Raw genomic sequence first — 21,623 nt, 5'->3', positions numbered from 1 at the left:
TCGGGCACACAGTTTTAATCTGCCAGGAAGTTTCATATCAGCGCACACTCCGCTGCAGAGTGAAAATCTCATTCTGGTATTTGTTATTGTCGCCTTGAATTGGGGTCTACCTATTACTACTAAGGCCTATCGTTGTTTCGTGAAGTAGGATGTGCAGTTATATTCTCAAAATGCAGTTAGTGATGCACCGGGTGCCGGCCGCTGTGGCAGAGTGGTTCTAGGCGCTACACTGCGGAACTGCGCGACTGCTACGGTCGCAGGTTCGAATCCTGCCTCGGGCATGGACGTGTGTGATGACCTTAGGTCAAATAGGTTTACGTAGTTCTAAGTCTAGGGGACATGACCTCAGATGTTAAGTCCCACAGTCCTTAGAGCCATTTGAACCATTGGATCATTAATAGGCCATTATCGAGAGGTTTCTTCGTTCACAAAATCTTGCACGCGCAACGCTTTCGCTATTGGGCTACAGCTATAGAGGCAGGATGGCTCAGTATTTTTGCAGGGGCTTCCACTGTCGTGGTGAGCGCATGCCACATCGATTTGCTGCTCTACTGCGCGCAAAAGCATGTCCGACTCGGTATTAGGAGGAAACTCCCCATCGCACCCGCCTCAGATTTAGTTTTAAATTGACACAGTGGATAGGCCTTGAAAAACTGAACACAGATCAGACGAGAAAACAGGAAGAAGTTGTGTGGAACTATGAAAAAATAAGCAAAATATACAAACTGAGTAATCCATGCGCAAGATAGGCAACATCAAAGACAGTCTGAGCTCAGGAGCGCCGTGGTCCCGTGGTTAGCGTGAGCAGCTGCCGAACCAGAGGCCCTTGGTTCAAGTCTTCTGTCAAGTGAAAAGTTTAATTTCTTTATTTTCGCAAAGTTATGATCTGTCCATTCATTGACGTCTCTGTTCACTGTTTAGTGTCTGTGTTTTGCGACCGCACCTCAAAACCGTGCGATTAGTAGACGAAAGGACGTGCCTCTTCGATAGGAACCGAAAACATTTGATCGCAACGTCATAGGTCAACCGATTCCTTCACAGGAAAACACGTCTGATATATTCTATACGACACTGGTGACGGCATCTGCGTCACATGACAGGAATATATTGACGATCCACCTAACTTGTACACTTGGCGAATAGGTAAAAAGATTCTGCTACCTTGCCCGATTTAGGTTTTCTTGTGGATGTGATAATCATTCCCAAAAAAGTGATGAAAACATAAGAGTTTGTCACATAAACAGCAACAAATGAATGCAACAGTTTCACAGACGCACAGTTTTCCCTGTGCTCTGTCAAAACATATGTTTTGTACGTTTTCAAACGTTTCCGTTTGTAGATCGTCAAATCTTGCATATGTCCAAGCAAATCTGAACATGTCCTGGAATTTTGGAGAGCGAATTTGATTATGTGTGAGTGCCTGAACTTTGATAATTGTCTGAAAAAAAAAATAAACTTTTCACTCGAGAGAATACTTGAACCAAAGCCCTTTCATTCCGCAGCTGCTCACGCTAACCACGGGACCACGGCGCTCCTAAGCTCAAACTCTCGTTGATATTGCCTATCTTGTGCATGGACTACTCAGTTTGTATATTTTGCTTTTTTTTCATTGCTCCACACAACTTCTTCCTGTTTTCTCGATTGGTCTGTGTTCAGTTTTTCAAGGCCTATCCACTGTGCCAACTTACAACTAAATCTGAGGTGGGTGCGATGGGGAGGTTCCGTTGTCAGTGTAAATGGTACATGCAAGTCCGATCCGCGCCAGAAATTCTGAAGTCTCTAGACCCTTCCTTGGGCAATTGGAGCTCCAGCTTCTGTCATTTTGGTTTCCGGCAAGCCTGGCACACACCACAGATCTGGAAGTAATGGTTCAAATGGCTCTGAGCACTATGGGACTCAACTGCTGTGGTCATTAATACCCTAGAACTTAGAAGTACTTAAACCTAACTAACCTAAGGACATCACACACATCCATGCCCGAGGCAGGATTCGAAAATGCGACCGTAGTAGTCGCACGGTTCCGGACTGCGAGCCTACAAGCGCGAGACCACCGCGGCCGGCCTGGATGATGGCGAGAGGGCGGGGTCCCCCGGTCAGGTTCTCAGGATAGCGCTTGTGTTAATACGCTAACAAGACCCACCTGTTGCACCGCCAGATGGCGGACTCGCTGCTCCTGTTTTATATGCAACCAAACCTGCTCTGACCTGTTTCGTTGCTGTCGGATGTAGCACCCCCCCTAAACTCACCGGACACGCTTAACTGACGACTCAGATAATTGCGATATAAAGCACCAGTGCCCGAATTAATCCCTGCTTGCACCTGGGACGCATTTACATAACAGCACTGGAGCTGCCCTGCGAAAGTTTAAAATAAAAGAAATTTTTTATTTACAAAGTGTCGCTACGATCGTAAAAGATGCAGGAATAATTATTTTTTATATTACTAGGGACCCATAAACACTGTTTAAAAATCTCTTGATTATTATGACAGCTGTTTTGGAAGATTTCTCTTTTGAAATTCGTCTACGTTGTCCTAACGTAATAATATACACTACTGGCCATTAAAATAGCTACGCCTAGAAGAAATGCAGATGATAAACGGGTATTCATTGGACAAATATATTATACTTGAATTGACATGTGATTACATTTTCACACGATTTCGGTGCAGAGATCATGAGAAATCAGTACCCAGAACAACCACCTCTGGCCGTAATAACGGCCTTGATACGCCTGGGTATTGAGTCAAACAAAGCATGCATGGCGTGTACAGGTACAGCTGCCCATCCAGCTTCAACACGATACCACAGTTCATCAAGAGTAGTGACTGGTGTATTGTGACGAGCCAGTTGCTCGGCCACCATTGTCCACACAGTTTCAATTGGTGAGAGATCTGGAGAATGTGCTGGCCAGGGCAGCAAGCAAACGGCTCTTACAGGAACTGCAACATGCATGCGGTCGTGCATTATCCTGCTGAAATGTAGGGTTTCGCAGGGATCGAATGAAGGGTAGAGCCACATGTCGTAACACATCTGAAACGTAACGTTCAGTGTTCAAAGTGACGTCAATGTGAACAAGAGGTGACCGAGACGTGTAACCAATGGCACCCCATACCATCACGCCGGGTGGTACGCCAGTATGGCGATGACGAATACACGTTTCCAGTGTGTGTTCACTGCGAAGTAGCCAAACACGGATTGGACCATCACGATGCTGTAAACAGAACCTGTATTCATCCGAAAAAAATGACGTTTCGCCATTCGTGCACCCAGCTTCATCGTTGAGTACACCATCGCAGGTGCTCCTGTCTATCATGCAGCGTCAAGGGTAACAGCAGCCGTGGTCTCCGAGCTGATAGTCCATGTTGCTGTAAACGTCGCCGAACTGTTGGTGCAGATGGTTGTTGTCTTGCAAACGTCCCCATCTGTTGACTCAGGGATATAGACGTGGCTGCACGATCCGTTACAGGGATGCGGATAAGATGCTTGTCATTTCGACTGCTAGTGATACGAGGCCGTCGGGATCCAGCGCGGCGTTCCGTATTACACTCCTGAACCCACCGATTCCATATTCTGCTAACAGTCATTGGATCTCGACCGACGCGAGGAGCAATGTCGCGATACGATAAACCGCAATCGCGCTAGGCTACAATCCGACCTTTATCAAAGTCGGAAACGTGATGGTACGCATTTCTCCTCCTTACCTTGTTTCACCAGGCAACGCCTGTCTACTAGTTTGTGTATGAGAAATCGGTTGGAAACTTTCCTGATGTCAGCACGTTGTTGGTGTCGCCACCGGCGCCAACTTTGTGTGAATGCTCTGAAAGGCTACTCATTTACATATCTCAGCATCTTCTTCCTGTCGGCTAAATTTCGCATCTTTAGTACGTGGTCTTCGTGGTGGAGCAATTTTAATCGCCAGTACTGTAGCATCTGGTGTGACAGGATCTGGTGACTTTTGTCGTTGTATTTCGCGCCAAGTACACTATGTGATCAAAAGCATCCGGACACCTGTCTGAAAAGGACTAAAAAGTTCGTGGTGCCCTCCATTGGCAATGCTGGAATACAATATGGTGCTGGCCCACCCTTATCCTTGATGACAGCTTCCATTCTCGCAAGCACAGGTTCAATCAGGTGCTGGAAGGTTTCTTGGGGAATGGCAGCCCATTCTTCACGGAGTGCTGCACTGACTAGAGGTACCGATGTCGGTCGGTGAGGCCTGGCACGAAATCTTCGAAAACATCCCAAAGGTGTTCTTTAGGATTCAGGTCAAGACTCTGTGCAGGCCAGTCTATTACAGGTATGTTATTCTCGTCTGACAACTCCGCCACAGGCCGTGCATTATGAACAGGTGCTCGATCGTGTTGGAAAGATGCAGTCGCTATCCTCGAACTGCTCTTCAACAGTGGGAACAAAGGTGCTTAAAACATCAATTTAGGCCAGTGGTGAGTGTTCATCGGAGGTGAGGGTATCATCTGAATTGCCACAGGGAAGTGTGGTAGGTCCGCTGTTGTTTTCTATCTACATAAATGATCTTTTGGATAGGGTGGATAGCAATGTGCGGCTGTTTGCTGATGATGCTGTGGTGTACGGGAAGGTGTCGTCGTTGAGTGACTGTAGGAGGATACAAGATGACTTGGACAGGATTTGCGAGTGGTGTAAAGAATGGCAGCTAACTCTAAATATAGATAAATCTAAATTAATGCAGATGAATAGGAAAAAGAATACCGTAATGTTTGAATACTCCATTAGTAGTGAAGCGCTTCACACAGTCACGTCGATTAAATATTTGGGCGTAACATTGCAGAGCGATATGAAGTGGGACAAGCATGTAATGGCAGTTGTGGGGAAGGCGGATAGTCGTCTTCGGTTCATTGGTCGAATTTTGGGAAGATGTGGTTCATCTGTAAAGGAGACCGCTTATAAAACTCTAATACGACCTATTCTTGAGTACTGCTCGAGCGTTTGGCATTGAGGGAGGACATAGAAGCAATTCAGAGGCGGGCTGCTAGATTTGTTACTGGTAGGTTTGATCATCATGCCATTGTTACGGAAATGCTTCAGGAACTCTGGTTGGAGTCTCTAGACGAAAGGAGGCGTTCTTTTCGTGAATCGCTGAGGAAATTTAGAGAACCAGCGTTTGAGGCTGACTGCAGTACAATTTTACCTCCGCCAACTTATATTTCGCGGAAAGACCACAAAGATAAGATAAGAGAAATTAGGGCTCGTACAGAGACATAGGCAGTATTTTTCCCTCGTTCTGTTTAAAGTGGAACAGGGAGAGAAGATGCTAGTTGTGGTACGAGGTACCCTTCGCCACGCACCGTATGGTCGATTGCGGAGTATATATGTAGATGTAGATGCTGTGATAGCGCCACGCAATACAGCAATGGGTGCAAGCCCCTCCATGAAAAACACGACCACACCATAACACCACCGTCTCCGAATTTTACTGTTGGCACTACACGCGCTGGCAAATGACGTTCACCGGGCATTCGCCATACCCAAACCCTGCAATCGGATTGCCACATTGTGTACCGTGATTCTTCACTCCACACAACGTTTTTCCACAGTTCAGTCGCCCAATGTTTACGAGTGGGGTGCAAAAAACCTGTAATGTTCGGATACAGCATTACTAGTGTCCTGATTGACACAGTCAAGTCATTTAAGTATCTGGGCGTAACGCTGCAAAGCGTTATGGGGTTGTATGAGGACGTGAGAACTGTGGTAGGGAATGGTCGGCTTCGGTTGTCTGCCCCTGGTAGCCGAGTGGTCAGCGCGACGGAATGTCATGCCTAAGGGCCCGCGTTCGATTCCCAGCTGGGTCGGAGATTTTATCCGCTCAGGGACTGGGTGTTGTGTTGTCCTTATCGTCATCATTTCATTCCCTTGACACGCAAGTCGCCGAAGTGCGTCAAATCGAAAGACTTGCACCAGGTGAAAGGTCTTCCCGACGGGAGGCCCTAGCCACACGACGGAAGAAGAAGAAGAAGAAGAAGAAGACTTTGGTTTATTGGGAGAATTTTAGGAAAGAGTGGTTCACCTGTAAAGGAGACCGCATTTAGGCGCTGGTGCGACCTATTCTGGAGTACTGCACGAATGTTTGGGATCCGTTCAAAATGGTTCAAATGGCTCTGAGCACTATGCGACTTAACTTCTGAGGTCATCAGTCACCTATAATTTACAACTAATTAAACCTAAGGACGTCACACACATCCATGCCCGAGGCAGGATTCGAACCTGCGCCCGTAGCGGTCACTCGGCTCCAGACTGCAGCGCCCAGAACCGCACGGCCACTCCGACCGTACCAGGTCGCATTGGAGGAAGATATCGAAGGAATTCAGCACCGGGCTACTATATTTGTTAAGGGAGGTTCGAGCAACACGTGTTACGGAGATGCTTTGGGCACTCAAATGGGAACCTGTCCGGAAGGCGATGTTATTTTCGAGCAACGCTATTGAGAAAGTTTAGAGAACCGGCGTTTGGAGCTGACTGCCGAACGATTCTATTGCCGCCAACATACACTGCGCATTAGGACCACGAAGATGTTTGTTGTGGTCTTCAGTCCTGAGACTGGTTTGATGCAGCTCTCCATGCTACTCTAACCTGTGCTAGCTGCTTCATCTCCCAGTACCTACTGCAACCTACATCCTTCTGAATGTGCTTAGTGTATTCATCTCTTGGTCTCCCTCTACGAATTTTACCCTCTACGCTGCCCTCCAATACTAAATTGGTGATCCCTTGATGCCTCAGAACATGTCCTACCAACCGATCCCTTCTTCTAGTCAAGTTGTGCCACAAACTTCTCTTCTCCCCAATCCTATTCAGTACTTCCTCATTAGTTATGTGATCTACCCATCTAATCTGCAGCATTCTTCTGTAGCACCACATTTCGAAAGCTTCTATTCTCTTCTTGTCCAAAAGATTTATCGTCCATGTTTCACTTCCATACATGGCTACACTCCATACAAATACTTTCAGAAACAACTTCCTGACACTTAAATCTAATCTCGATGTTAACAAATTTCTCTTCTTCAGAAACGCTTTCCTTGCCATTGCCAGTCTACATTTTATATCCTCTCTACTTCGACCATCATCGGTTATTTTGCTCCCCAAATAGCAAAACTCCTTTACTGCTTTGAGTGTCTCATTTCCTAATCTAATTCCCCCAGCATCACCCGACTTAATTCGACTACATTCCATTATCCTCGTTTTGCTTATGTTGATGTTCATCTTATATCCTCCTTTCAACACAGTATCCATTCCGTTCAGCTGCTCTTCCAAGTCCTTTGCTGTCTCTGACAGAATTACGATGTCATCGGCGAACCTCAAAGTTTTTATCTCTTCTCCATGGATTTTAATAACTACTCCGAATTTTTCTTTTGTTTCCTTTACTGCTTGCTCAATATACAGATTGAATAACATTGGGGAGAGGCTACAACCCTGTCTCACTCCCTTCCCAAACAGTGCTTCCCTTTCATGCCCCTCGACTCTTATAACTGCCATCTGCTTTCTGTACAAATTGTAAATAGCCTTTCGCTCCCTATATTTTACCCCTCCCACCTTCAGAATTTGAAAGAGAGTATTCCAGTCAACATTGTCAAAAGCTTTCTCTAAGTCTACAAATGCTAGAAACGAAGATAAGATACGAGAATTTAGAGCTCACACGGAGGCATACACACCGTCGCTTTTCTCTCACTCTGTTTGTGACTGGAAAAGGAGGGGAATATCATGTACAGGGTACCCTCCGCCACGCACCGCACGGTGGCTTGCGCAATATCTATGAAATCTCTCATGCTTATAAATTACGGATAACTGCAGAACGTGGTGCCACACAACGTGGCACTACACAAAATTGGCGCTAATAGCATAGGCACATAGAGAACACAGATCTGTAAGTCCACGGTATTGGTGATAAGTTGAGAAAACCGTCCCGAAACACATGTGCTACAAAACTGTTTCCTGCGCATGTACCCCGACGTCAGTATGGGCTATGATCACCATGTGCCGACCGAAGTGGCCGTGCGGTTCTGGGCGCTGCAGTCTGGAGCCGAGCGACCGCTGCGGTCGGAGGTTCGAATCCTGCCTCGGGCATAGATGTGTGTGATGTCCTTAGGTTAGTTAGGTTTAATTAGTTCTAAATTCTAGGTGGCTGGTGACCACAGAAGTTGGGTCGCATAGTGCTCAGAGCCATTTGAGCCATTTGATCACCATGCCCACGTACACAGGCCGCACAACGGGTTGGCATACTCTGGATCAGGTGGTCGAGCAGCTGCTAGGGTATAGCCTCCCATTCTTGCACCAGTGCCTGTCGGAGCTCCTGAAGTGTGGTAGGGGTTTGAAAACGTGTGGCGATACGTCGACCGAGAGCATCCCAGACGTGCTCGGTGGGGTTCAAGTCTGGAGAACAGGCAGGCCACTCCATTCACCTGATATCATCAGTTTCCTCCAAGATGGTAGCTCGGTGGGGCCGCGCGTTATCATCCATCATGAGGAAGGTGGCACTCACTGCACACCTGGAAAGGCGGACATACTGGTGCAAAATGACGTGCCGATACACCCGACCTGTTACAATTCCTCTGTCAAAGACATGCAGGGGTGTACGTGCACCAATCATAATCCCACCCCACACCATCCAACTACGACCTCCATACAGGTCCCTTTGAAGGACATGAAGGGGTTTGTATCTGGTTCCTGGTTCACGCCAGATGAAAACCATACAGGTCCCTTTGAAGGACATGAAGGGATTTGTATCTGGTTCCTGGTTCACGCCAGATGAAAACCATACAGGTCCCTTTGAAGGACATGAAGGGGTTTGTATCTGGTTCCTGGTTCACGCCAGATGAAAACCATACAGGTCCCTTTGAAGGACATGAAGGGGTTTGTATCTGGTTCCTGGTTCACGCCAGATGAAAACCCAGCGAGAATCACTGTTCACACTGTACCTGGACTCGTCCGTGAACATAACCTGGGACCACTGTTCCAATGGCCATGTACTGTGTTCTTGACACCAGGCTTTACGGGCTCCCCTGTGACCAGGGGTCAGTGGAATGCACCTTGCAGGTCTCCAGGCGAATAAACCGTGTCTGTTCAGGCATCTGTAGACTGTATGTCTGGAGACAGCTGTTCCAGTGGCTGCTGTAAGGTCCCGAGCGAGGCTACCTGCAGTACTCCGTGGCCGTCTGCGGGCACTGATGGTGAGCTATCGGTCTTCTTGTGGTGTTGTCCACTGTAGACGTCCCGTACTGTAGCGCCAGGACAAATTTCCTCTCTGCTGGAATCGTTGCCATAATCTTCAAATCACACTTTGTGGCACACTGAGGGCCCGTGCTACGACCAGCTGTGTTGGACCAGCCTCCAGTCGCCCTAGTATTCTACCCCTCATAGCGTCATCAATATGTGTTCTTTGAGCCATTTTCAACACAGTCAGGATTAGCACATCTGAAAGCGTCTGCACACTTACTCACTGCACTGTACTCTGACATGCACCAACACACCTCTGCGTATGTGGACTGCTGCCAGCGCCACCGTGCGACGACCGCAGGTCAAATGCACCACATGGTCATACCCCGAGGAGATTTAAACCCACAAAACACCCACCAGAGCGTTGTTTCAGCATTATCCTTAATTTATGAGCATGAGTGTAGATGTAAATATCGGGGAGCCACTGCAGCAACAAGTCAGTAAGCACCTGAAGATAACGAGTAGTTGTCTCATTGAAATATTGTGCAACTTCCACAACATTACACGACGCGACGCCCGTGAACCAATGATGAAGTTACTACTTAGTCGGGAAAGTCACAAACAGCACATCTGGCACATTTACGGGAAGCAGGCTGTCAACAGAACGCGCTAGTTCGATAAACTGCGGAATCAGAGAAACAGACTGTTGTGGTCGCTCGCGTTTTTACTGAGATGTCAGGACCAGCAAACTATACCGACATTCTCTGAACTCACTCATTATACAGACCCACGCGAGCCGCTAGGAGGATCAAACGACGAACCAGCACGGCACTGGTGAGAGAAAGAATCTCTTACAGCAGACGAGAATTAGTGTCGAGGTGCTCGCTTTAACTACATCTGAACATCTCGTCGCGCCGGCCGGAGTGGACGAGCGGTTCTAGGCCGCTTCAGTCTGGAACCGCGCGACCACCATGGTTGCAGGTTCGAATCCTGCCTCGGGCATGGATGTGTGTGATGCCCTCAAGTTAGTTAGGTTTAAGTAGTTCTAAGTTATAAAGGACTGATGACCTCAGATGTTAAGTCCCATAGTGCTCAGAGCCATTTGAACCATCTCGTCGCGTCCGTCAGCGGATTTTCGGCAGCGGGTGGACGACGCTACACGGTCGGTTTCGAACTGGACGAGGCAGCAGGCCGAGGCGAGTCAAACTTAAAAGTTCCATCGCCTTACACGCTAAACATCGCTAGACTGTAACCCGACTGTGCGTACTGTGTTTAATTTCACAGATAAACGATTGACTGACGCTGCGATATCGCTGTTGGATAAGGGACTACATTTAGGGGTCACACCAAAGACCTTGTCTATCGCGGATTTCGTCAGCATCGTTGAGCAAACTTCTGAGGATGACTGCTGGAGGAAAAGGCCGACAGGCACTCAGGGCCGTAACCAGGACGTCCGCCCCGAAGCAGAACATCAACACTGAAGAGAGGAGAGCTCTCCATTCCTCAAGGGAAGACACAGAAATAGCGATTTTACCTGCTGACAAGGGAAACGCTACCGCTCTTCTCACTGCAACATCTTACTTTAGCAAGATGACCGATTTACTTTAGGACTCAGCGTATCGTTGTCTCCAGAAGCATCCAGCTGACGCAGTACAACGGAAGACATCCGCGCTCCTCAAATGCAGTCAGTTTCCTGAGAAGAAGAGCTTAACCGTATAAGCGCCAATTCCACCACGACTTTGTGGGCTGCCTGTATGCAACACACGGATGTAGCCTTTCTCCCGTATTGTTCAATCTGTACATCGAAGAAGCAGTGACGGAAATAAAACAAAGGTCCAGGAGCGGCATTAAAGGTGAAAGGATATCGATGATAAAATTCATTGATAATATTGCTATCCTGAGTGAAAGTGAAGAAGAATTACATGATATCGCTGAATGGAATGAACAGTCTAATGAGTACAGAATACGGATTGAGAGTAAATCGAAGAACGACGAAAGTAATGTGTAGCATCAGAAATGAGAACACCGACAAACTTAACATCAAAATTGATGGTCCCGAAGTAGATGAAGTTAAGGAATTCAGGTACCTAGGCAGCAAAATAATCAATGACGGACGGAGTATGGAGGACATCAAATGCAGACTAGCACTGGAAAAAAGGGTATTTCTGGCCAAGAGAAATCTACTAGTGTCAGATGTAGGCAGAAATTTGCGGAAGGGTCGCACTTCTGTCACGTTCAACGATTCTCTTCAGTCGTCGTTGGTCCCGTTCTTGCAGGATCTTTTCCGGCCGCAGCGATGTCGGAGATTTGATGTTATGCCGTATTCCTGACATTCACGGTACACTCGCTAAATGGTCGTACGGGAAAATCCGCACTTCATCGCTGTATCCCATCGCTCGTGCACCGACTATAACACCACGTTCAAACTCACTCACATCTTGATAACCTGCCATCGTAACAGCAGTAACCGATGCCTATACCAGTTTCTTTGGCGCTTGAGTATAATATATATTGACAAAGTCTTAGTAAAGGATTTTTAAAGCTACATCTATGACAGTTGGTATTTGACTTGTCAATTAGACACAAAAAAATACGTGTTTCCGCGTTTCTGGACATTAAACCCCTAAGGTAATGCAACAGTGGATGAAAATTTTTAAGAAAATATTTCGTTGCATAAAAAAATTTAAAGCTGTATATATGAAACTTACTATTTCATATCTTGGTTCGATATAAAGAAATATTCGTCAGGGGATGAAAGTTGCTATGTAGTAATTATCTCCACAAGAACGCAAAATGTATGATTAACAAAAACTTCTGACTCCAGCTCCCAGAATCGGTTCTTGGTCAGTATTTTCTGAAAAGTTAAAGTTCTATGACCTTAAGTAGCTTGAAAAGTTTAGAAGGTATATATATATATATATATATATATATATATATATATATATATATATATACTGCAGAGGATTTTTTTGTTTCTATTTAATGGAATTTTTGTGTTTCTCACAAACTGCAACACCTTCTAAACTTTTAATGCTACTTAAGGCCATGGAACTTTAGCCTTTTCCGAAAGTACTCTGACCAAAAAGCGATTCTGGGAGCTGGAGTCTGAAGTTTTTGTTAATCATACCTTTTACGTTCTTGTGGAGATATTTGCATAGTAACTTTCATCCCCTGACGAATATTTCTTCATATCAAACCAAAATGTGAAATAGTAAGTTTCATATATACAGCTTTAAATTTTTTTAAGCAACGAAATATTTTCTTAAAATTTTTCATCCCCTGTTGCATTACCTGAAGGGTTGAATGTCCAGAAACGGTGAAACACGCATTTTTTTGTTCCTAATTGACAAGTCAAATACCAACTGTCATAGTGTAGCCTTAAAAATCCTTTACTAATACTTTACCAGTTTTTTTAAACACTATTTTACCGCCTTATCGGTTGAATTTCCAAAATTGCTGAAACATGTATTTTTTATTTTCAGACTGAGAAACCAGTTTTACTAGTTCTAGCTTCAAAATTCCGCTAATAGCGGCATACTTTCAAAAAGCCTTTCATCGCCTATCCCACCCCTTTAGGAGTGGTATTTCGCACTGTCTATTCTTAAACGATAGCTACAATATAAAATCCACACACTCTCCAAATTTCAGGTTTCTATTCTTAGCGGTTTGGACTGGGCAGTGATGATTTAGTGAGTGTCTGAAGCTATTTTACTCCTTAGGGTTTGAATTTCAAAAAACAGTGATATATGTATGTTTTATTTCCAACAGAGAAACCAAACACAAATTTTCATAGATTTAGATTTAAAAATGCTTGCACCATGAAATATTTCCATAAAAATTTTCATCCCCCGTTTCACCGCCATTGAGGACGTATTTTCAAAAACAGTGAAACGTTTTTTTTTTATTTCTAACTCAGAAGCCAAATTTAAATTTTTATAGATTTAGCTTTAAAAATGGTTTCATAATAAAATATTTTCATAAAAAAATGTCATCCCCTATTTCACTCACTTGGGAGTTCAATTTTCAAAAACATTTTTTATTTGTAACCGAGAAGTTAGATACCAGCGTTTATAGTTGTAGCTTTAAACATGCTTTAGTAGTTCATTAATAATGATATATTTTCAAAAAAAGCTATTATTTCACTCCCATGGAGTTAAATTTCCAAATGTGCTGAAACATCATATCTTTATTTCCGACCGAGAAACCAAATACAACTTGTAGGATTTGCAGAGAGTAGGTAGTATTCTGAATGGGAATCGATGTCCGATAACGTATTTTTTCCGTGCTACAACCATTGGAAACCAAGCTGGTAACGCGACCACTTTTACGTGTAGAAGTTCATCGCCTGTTATACAATTCCACTCATTAATAATCAAACAAACAGAAATGAAACTTAATCAGTTTTCACAAAAACTGTTGTTTACAGTCAATTCGCGTGTGCGGCTTCTCGTTGATGCGCGACAGCCGCTCCTGCTGACCGCGAAGGTACGGCTTTCTCGATGGCTTTGCGTAAGCGTGACGAAAAGGGTGCGATGGAATCCTACGTTACAGAGAACGATCTTGAAGGCGATGAGCACCTGTTTCGTTACTGCGAGCTTAGCCAAACGAAAGGATTATGCCAGCGTATTCTGCAAAAGTGTACTCTGCCATGTTGCTCTATCACTCAAAGACACGTGAATGAGGTTCGAACCGAGTCAGAGAGGTAGGTCAGACGTCAAATGACATCAGAAAATCCGGCGTAACCAACCGCCCAGCATGATTGCCCAGTTGCGTACCTCGCTAACAAACACGTTATCAAACGCCTGTAGCAAGGGAACGCTGTGTTTCCGGACATGGGTTCCAAAATGTTGTCTACTCGGTTCCCTCTACTAGAAGTTGCTAAGCAGAATTTTGGTGTGCCCTGTATACAGGTGTTTAAGAAACAGCGTGCAAAAGTGTTACAGGGAATCTAGAATGCTCCATCGAACAATATGAGGTGGGGAATCTGGGGTCAGAGAAGCCAGCTTAAGGATACAGGGTACTTATAAGTGATGGAAAAATCGAAATTTTTTTAGACTTTATTAAATTCTACAGTCTTTCCTGATTACATTGATATATACATATTAGGGTTTCAAATGAAAAATGACCTATATTCTACAAAATTTAAAAATTAGGCGATGGGAACTCTAAAGCTTTCAATAAAATTAACGAGTTCAATGTTTATGGCGACACCTTGCTAACAAAACTGGCGTGTTGTGGACATGTGCAAAAGAGGAAGGGTGGTAGAGTGAGGAAGCTACATAGGGAAATGAAAGGAAAGAACCTTCAACATCGCAGAGCTTCAGCAATCGTTGGTTAATATATTAAAATCTAAAAACCCGCCTCGATTGCGAAAAATGCACCTAGTGTTAAGTGTTAACCCAGGTTTCGTCGCAGATAACACCACCTTCTTCAGAACAACAACAAACCCACAAGTGCCTAAGAAGACCTTTGTCAATGGCTTTTGTGGGTTTTATTGTTGTTCTGAAGAAGGTGTTGTTATCTACGCCGAAACCTGGGTTAACACTTAACACTAGGTGCTTTTTTCGCAATCGAGGCGGGTTTTTAGTTTTTTAATATAAATGAAAGGAAAGTTGCTATCTGATGGAAATTGTCTGGCCGAGGCAAATTGACAGAAACTGAAATAGACCATCTTCAGAGTTATCATGAACTGGCCATTAGACGAACTCCACCTCTGAATGTTACAGCAATGAGAAAACTGTATGGGCCACCTACTTCCATAAGTTGTCCACATATGACCAGTCTGTTCACGGATTTTACCCTAAAGGAGCAGATTCTTGGTGTGGTTACCAAAACGCAAAAGATAGTGGTCAAATATACCATCATAAGCATTCTCTTCCTGAGCCTGTTATGAATGAAATAAAGCCAATTGTTAGAGACCTGAGTGACCATGATTTGCTTATTAAATGTCTTCATGGGGCACTCAAAATACAAATGAAAGTTTCAACCATTGTATATGGGAAAGCTTAACCAAGAAAGTTTCTGTAGGACTAAATACATTAAAAGTGATATGTTTCAATGATGGAGTGAGAGGAAGGTTGGAAGTCGTGAGAAATTTATGCATAACATGTGGCTCTAATATGGAAGATCAATTGCTTGCATGTGACAGACAACGGGTACATGAAGCTGAAAGATTCGCTCTTCAATTTCACAAAGAGGCAAGAAGTGCTAAGAGGAATGCCAAGAGGAAGCTTTAAGATGAAGACTATGCTTCAGCAATGTTCTGAGGCACAGTTTAATTGGACTCATATCTCTATTCACAATTTCCCACAAGTTGTATTTTTCAGAATTCAGCTACAAATATTTCCCAAAGTTTATAAAGCATTGCTCTAATTTGTTTCTGTAACTTTAAATAGTCCATACTTTTGTGGTAGACCTAAGCTTTACTACAGTATCAGCTAAATTATAGAGAAAATAACATTTTTAGTAGGAAAAGAATTATAAAAATTAAAGTGTAAGATGTGATATTTTTTTAGCCTTGTAATATACATTACAGGTGGAATTAAATAGGTCTAGTACCTCAGCCATCATGACATGCATATAAGGTAAAAATTTGGTCTTCTTCAAACCTATAACATAGGATTAAATGGTACCTCAATTTGAGGAAGCATTTTGGAAAAAACAATTGTATCAGTTTTTTGTGATTTTTTAAATAACCCTAAGCAGTTTCAAAAATATTCCAAATACTTCTAATTTGTTTAAAAAGTGTGCTGTATTACCTGATAACAACAAAAAATCTGAAAACCACGTACATTATAAACAGTGCCTGAAAGAAATAGGTGTTGATTTTTACATAATATTGAGCCAGAAAAGTGCCCTGTATCCTTAAGGAGATACGGAAGTAAGCTTGTCTACTTCTTTGCCTAGCATTACACCTTTGCAGCTCATTTACAACTAACAAGTGTACAAGTTTACAGGTACTGTGCTGTTTATTTACATGTACATTCTTTATTTCCTTCAAGGAAACAGGGTGAAGGAGACTGATTACTAGGGAGTCATGATACAGGTTATGTGTACTATACCTGTCTTTAAGGTAACCCATGACAGAACGTGTTATGAATCATGACAGACCCATTTATTACTCAGTGGTATTCAGAGACGTACAGTAAAGTACAATGAAGCAGCACAGGTACAGTTTTGCAGAACTCACTGACATCGACCTTGTTTATGGGGATGCATGTTGCAATTCTCTCACTACTGAGAGGCTGTACAGGGAATGATTACCCAACAGGCATCATCCATCACAACGAGGGTTCGATCTATGATTGTGGGAGACTGATTGATTGGAAAGAAGAAACGAGAGATCTGACAACAAGAGGACCACTCGCAAACCCAATTCTGAAGAGGAGGTGCTGCATACCCCACTACAATTACTCGTCGTACTGCAGCTGAAATGGGCGCTGCATGTATTTCCATGTCGTGACTACTCGACGAGCAACAATTACACCCACGTCACCTACCACAAGTCTATTCAATGCTTGTGACTGACTTTGCACCAAGTATCATATTGTGTCAGTGATTGCTCCAACAATGGATTGATCGACCAGATTTCCTCCAATTCGCGCTGTTTACTGATGGGGCCTCATTTGGTGGTGATGGTTTTCGGAACAGCAGGCACAGCCATGTGTCAGGTGAAGAAAACCCTCTCGCTGTAGTAGAATCACATCATCAAGTATGTTTTGCTGTGAATACATAGGCCAGAAATTTAGGTGACAATCTCACTGGAGCATATATTCTACCAGTCTGTCCAAATGTCCACCTGTACCTGAGGTTCGTGCAAAGAGTTCTACATGAGTTGTTGGAGAATGTACCCTTGGCTGTTCGTGGGACGACGTGGATATGACATGATGCTGGACTGCCTCACTTCTGTGTAGAAGCCCGCAACCATCCCAATGTTGTATTTCATGGCCGCTGGATTGGAAGTGGAGGTCCTATATCATGGCCTGTGAGGGCACCCTATCTGAAACCCCTCGATTATTTCCTGTGGGGATATCTAAAGTCATATGTGTATGACATCCCAGTGTATACGGAGATGGAATTAGTTGCCACAATTGTAGCTCCCTGTCACGTGATTTGAAAGGCACCAGGGATATTTGCCAGGCTGCATCAGAATCGTGTTCGCCTATGTCATGCTTGCACTGAGATTTGTGGCTGTCAGTTTCAGCACATTTTTCAAGATACAGTAGAAATGGTACAATCTGATACCAATAATAGAAGAACTGATTGGGGACCACCAATGTGGTTTCCACAGAAGCAGATCCACATTAGATCACTTATTCACCCCAAGGCAAGTAACTGAGAAGGTGTGGGAGTTCAATGTAGATGTCCACATATTATTCGTAGATTTTAAAAAAGGCCTATGGTAACATGCACTGACAGACACTGCTAAATATAATGAAGGAATTTAAAATACCATCAAAATTAATCAGATTAGTTAAAATGTGTATAGATGAAACTTTATGTCGCATAAAGACAGCGTTAGGAGAAACTGAAGATTTTAAGGTGTACACTGGACTGAGACAAGGGGATGCCATTTCACCTATTATATTTAACTTTGTCCTAGAGAATTTTCTAAAACAGGGTTACATGTTAATTAAGAAAAAGAATACCTGCCCATAAGTAATAAAACCAGAAAAGATGCAACTCTGACTGTAGATGGATTCAATTTCAAAACTGTTGACCACTTCAAGTACCTAGGAAGTCTTTTTAGTAATACCAACAAAACAGATATAGAAATAGATGCCCGTTTATCAATAGCAAACAAGAAACGTTTTCATTTCATCAAAATTCTAAGAAAAATATCACAAGTAACTTCAAAATCCGCTTATATCAATCGACCATTATACTTGTGGTGTTATATGGATGTGAAACATAAATGTTTAGAAGGAAAGATGAAGAACTGTTAATATTTGAAAGTTAAGTACTAAGGAAAATTTTTGGACCTGTATATGACGAAAATAACATGGAATGGAGAATAAGAGGAAGTGAAGAATGAAGAGGGCTGTACAAACAGCGTAACATCGTCGAAGTGCTCAAGAGGAGAAGGTTGAATTGGGCAGGCCATATAGCATGAGTGACAGAGAATAGACTACCTAGAATGGCATTCGGCAGAACAGTAGGTGGAATGAGAGGAAGAGGAAGACCCAGAATCAGGTGGTGGGATAACATTCGGGGCGACACAACTAGGATGAACAGCAACAGCAACTGGACAAACAGTGCATTGGACAGGCAGGCATATGGTCGATAAGGCCCTTGTCACATGTAAAGTAAAAAGTAAAAAGAAGTGGTACATTCACTGTGTCGCTGAAGGTATTTGCAATGAATGAAAAAGTACACAGTAACGTGGTTTTGGTCCTATTAGTCCTTAAGCTGGCTTCTCCCACCCCAGGTTCCAGACCTCAAAGTGTTCAGTGGAGTGTCGTCTATGTTCTGCTATATTTTTGCACGCTCATATGGAAATGGCCTGTATACAAGTTTCACACAATCAATGCTCACAGTGTCCATCATGATTACTGTCTCGAATCTTTCACTGCAGCAGAAAGTTACCATACCACAGTCGCCTTTACCACATAGTTTGTCTGCCTGCTTGGCTGGGCAGTAACGTGCTCACCTTGCACACAAGCGTGCCCGGGTTCGATTCCTAGCTGGGTCGGAGATTTTCTCCACTCAGGGACTGGGTGTCGTGTTGTTGTGCTCTTCATCTCATCCTCATATCTTTCACAAAAGTCTCCCATTGTGGCGTCGACTGAAATAAGGCTCGCACTCAGTGATCGAACTCCCCTGGATGGGGCTTCCAGGCGTACGATGCCGTACGCTCATTTCCATTAATATTCAAATTTGCACACAAATTAGTTACCTGAATTCTAGACTAATGTTTAGCTTCGAGCCCTGCCTACTCTGTAGTGTGAGTAGTGACTCCTTTCTGTTTCTGGCTGTGCGTATCCATTGCCTTGCTGCTTGTTTTCTGATTAACTTCGACCATTTGCGTCTCAGTCTTCCTGGGAGCCCCTTGCCGGCCCGCCTGGAGGGTACAGTGAGACGACTAACGCTGCACTGCCTCTGCCTGCAGGCGCAAGACGTTCTGCGAGCTGGTGCGCGTGTCGGCGGCGGTGGCGGGCATCGAGTTCTCGTACGCGGCCGAGACGGCGTTCGTGTCGCCGACGCTGCTGCAGATCGGCGTGGCGCACCGCCTGATGACGCTGGCCTGGGCGCTCAGCCCACTGGTCGGCTTCTTCGTGACGCCGCTGCTGGGGTCGCTGTCGGACCGCTGCCGCCTGCCCTGGGGCCGCCGCAGGCCCTTCATTGCGCTGCTCGCCGCCGGCGTCCTGCTCGGTCAGTATCCGCTCTGTCCCTCTACTTCACTCACTCATCTCCTGGTCGCTACCTTAACCTAATCCCAAAAGTTGATGTTGTTGTTTTGGTCCTCAGTCCTTATCTCTCTCTCTCCCTCTCTCTCTCTCTCTCTCTCTCTCTCTCTCTCTCTCTCTCTCTCTCTCTCTCTCTCTACCTCACTCACTTACCCACTGGTCGATGTCTTTACCCAATCCCAAAAGCAGTAGTAGTTGTTGTGGTCCTCAGTCCAGCTCTCTCTCTCTCTCTCTCTCTCTCTCTCTCTCTCTCTCTCTCTCTCTCTCTCTCTCTACTTCACTCACTTACCCACTGGTCTCTCTCTCTTTACCTAATCCCAAAAGCTGTTGTTGTTGTTCTTGTCCTCAGTCCAGATCTCTCTCTCTCTCTCTCTCTCTCTCTCTCTCTCTCTCTCTCTCTCTGTCTCTACTTCAATCACTTACCCACTGGTCTATGTCTTTTCCTAATTCCAAAAGTAGTAGTTGTTTTAGTTGTTGTTGTGGTCCTCAGTTCAACTCTCTCTCTCTCTCTCTCTCTCTCTCTCTCTCTCTCTCTCTCTCTCTCTCTCTCTCTCTACTTCAGTCACTTACCCACTCTTATCTTCTAGTCAGCCTGTGCCTCAAATTCCTCTTCTCCCCAATCCTATTCATTAGTTACGTCCTCTATCCACCTAATCTTCAACATTCTTCTGTAACACCACATTTCGAAAGCTTCTCTTCTCTTCCCTCCTGTACTAAATTGGTGTTCCCTTGATCTCTTGGAATGCATCCTACCAACCGGTCCTATCCTCTAGTCAGCATGTGCCTCAAATTTCTCTTCTCCCCAATCCTATTGATTAGTTACGTCCTCTACCCACCTAATCTTCTTCTGTGACACCACATTTCGAAAGCTTCTCTTCTCTTCTTGCCCAACAGTTTATCGTACATGTTTCACTTCCACATACAGTGAGTCCAAAAATTATTCGTCTGGCTTCATATCTTTCAGAAAACAGTCTGTGTAAAACGAAAAGAAATGCATACAAAATCTAAAGGGCCAGTCATGTAAGAAGTACCTTGGTAAGTCATTTTTGTTGAAAAGCAACGAAAGAAATACATCCAAATCGACAGCAAGGTTAACAAAATAGAAAATGTAATAAAAGAGCTAGTTCATAAAGTATTCGTCCACCATTTGAACATGGCGAAATTCTGCTCGCAGTGATTAAACTATAACGCTGACCCGCGGCTCGCACTGGAGTCAACCGTACGCGGCCCCGCTCTATCGGCTGTTGTAGTTCTGGACAACGCCGATACAGTGTAATTAGCGCAATGGGCCATAAGGGTAGTGAGACGATGGTGATGAAAAGGAAACTTTTTCTGAGTGCAAATCTTCTTAGGAGATTGCTAAAGTAGTAGTCGGTAGACCTAGATCGACAGTTCAGACTATAATAAATTGATTTTGCGCAACAAACTCATTAAGAAACCAACCACGTACCGGACGTCCTCACATTTGGACTGATGCAGACGTGAGATTTATCATGAGGGAAATGAAGAAGAAACCTAAAATCAGCGCTTCCAAGTTGGCTGGGAAGCTAGAGCCAAGGGGAAAGGGATTATGTGCCAACACCATCAGAAATACTTTCAAAAGGACATTAATTCCTACTCCAAATTTTCCTTTGGTTTTCTTTACTGCTTACTCTCTGACAGAATTACAATGTCATCGGCGAACCTCAAAGTTTTTACTTCTTCTCCATGGATTTTAATACCTACTCCGAATTTTCCTTTTGTTTCCTTCACTGCTTGCTCAATATACAGATTGAATAACATCGGGAATGGCTTCAACCTCGTCTGACTACCTTCTCGACCATTGCTTCCCTTTCGTGATCCTTGACTCTTATAACTCTCACCTGGTTTCCATAAAAGTTCTGTATTTTACACCTGCTACCTTCAGAATTTCAATGAGAATATTCCACTCAACTTTGTCAAAAGCTTTCTCTAAGTATATGATTGCTGTAAATGTACGCTTTTTCCCTTAATTTATATCCTAAGCTAAATCATAGCGCCAATATTCCTACATTTCT

General features: G+C 44.1%; 1 protein-coding gene across 1 annotated transcript in view; it reads left to right on the top strand.

Annotated features, from left to right (window-relative positions):
- The window catches only part of LOC126293211 (proton-associated sugar transporter A-like), a 476,357-nt gene that overhangs the window by 344,010 nt on the left and 110,724 nt on the right, over positions 1-21,623 (top strand). The window contains exon 3 of the mRNA XM_049986334.1: positions 19,290-19,552. Coding sequence (XP_049842291.1) covers positions 19,290-19,552 — 263 coding nt within the window. The remainder of the gene's footprint in view (positions 1-19,289; positions 19,553-21,623) is intronic.

The sequence above is a fragment of the Schistocerca gregaria genome, chromosome 10, assembly GCF_023897955.1.
Source record: "Schistocerca gregaria isolate iqSchGreg1 chromosome 10, iqSchGreg1.2, whole genome shotgun sequence".
NCBI classification, from domain to species: Eukaryota; Metazoa; Arthropoda; class Insecta; order Orthoptera; family Acrididae; genus Schistocerca; species Schistocerca gregaria.
The sequence above is the reverse complement of the archived record's forward strand: the minus strand, read 5'-3'. Positions and strand labels throughout refer to the sequence as shown.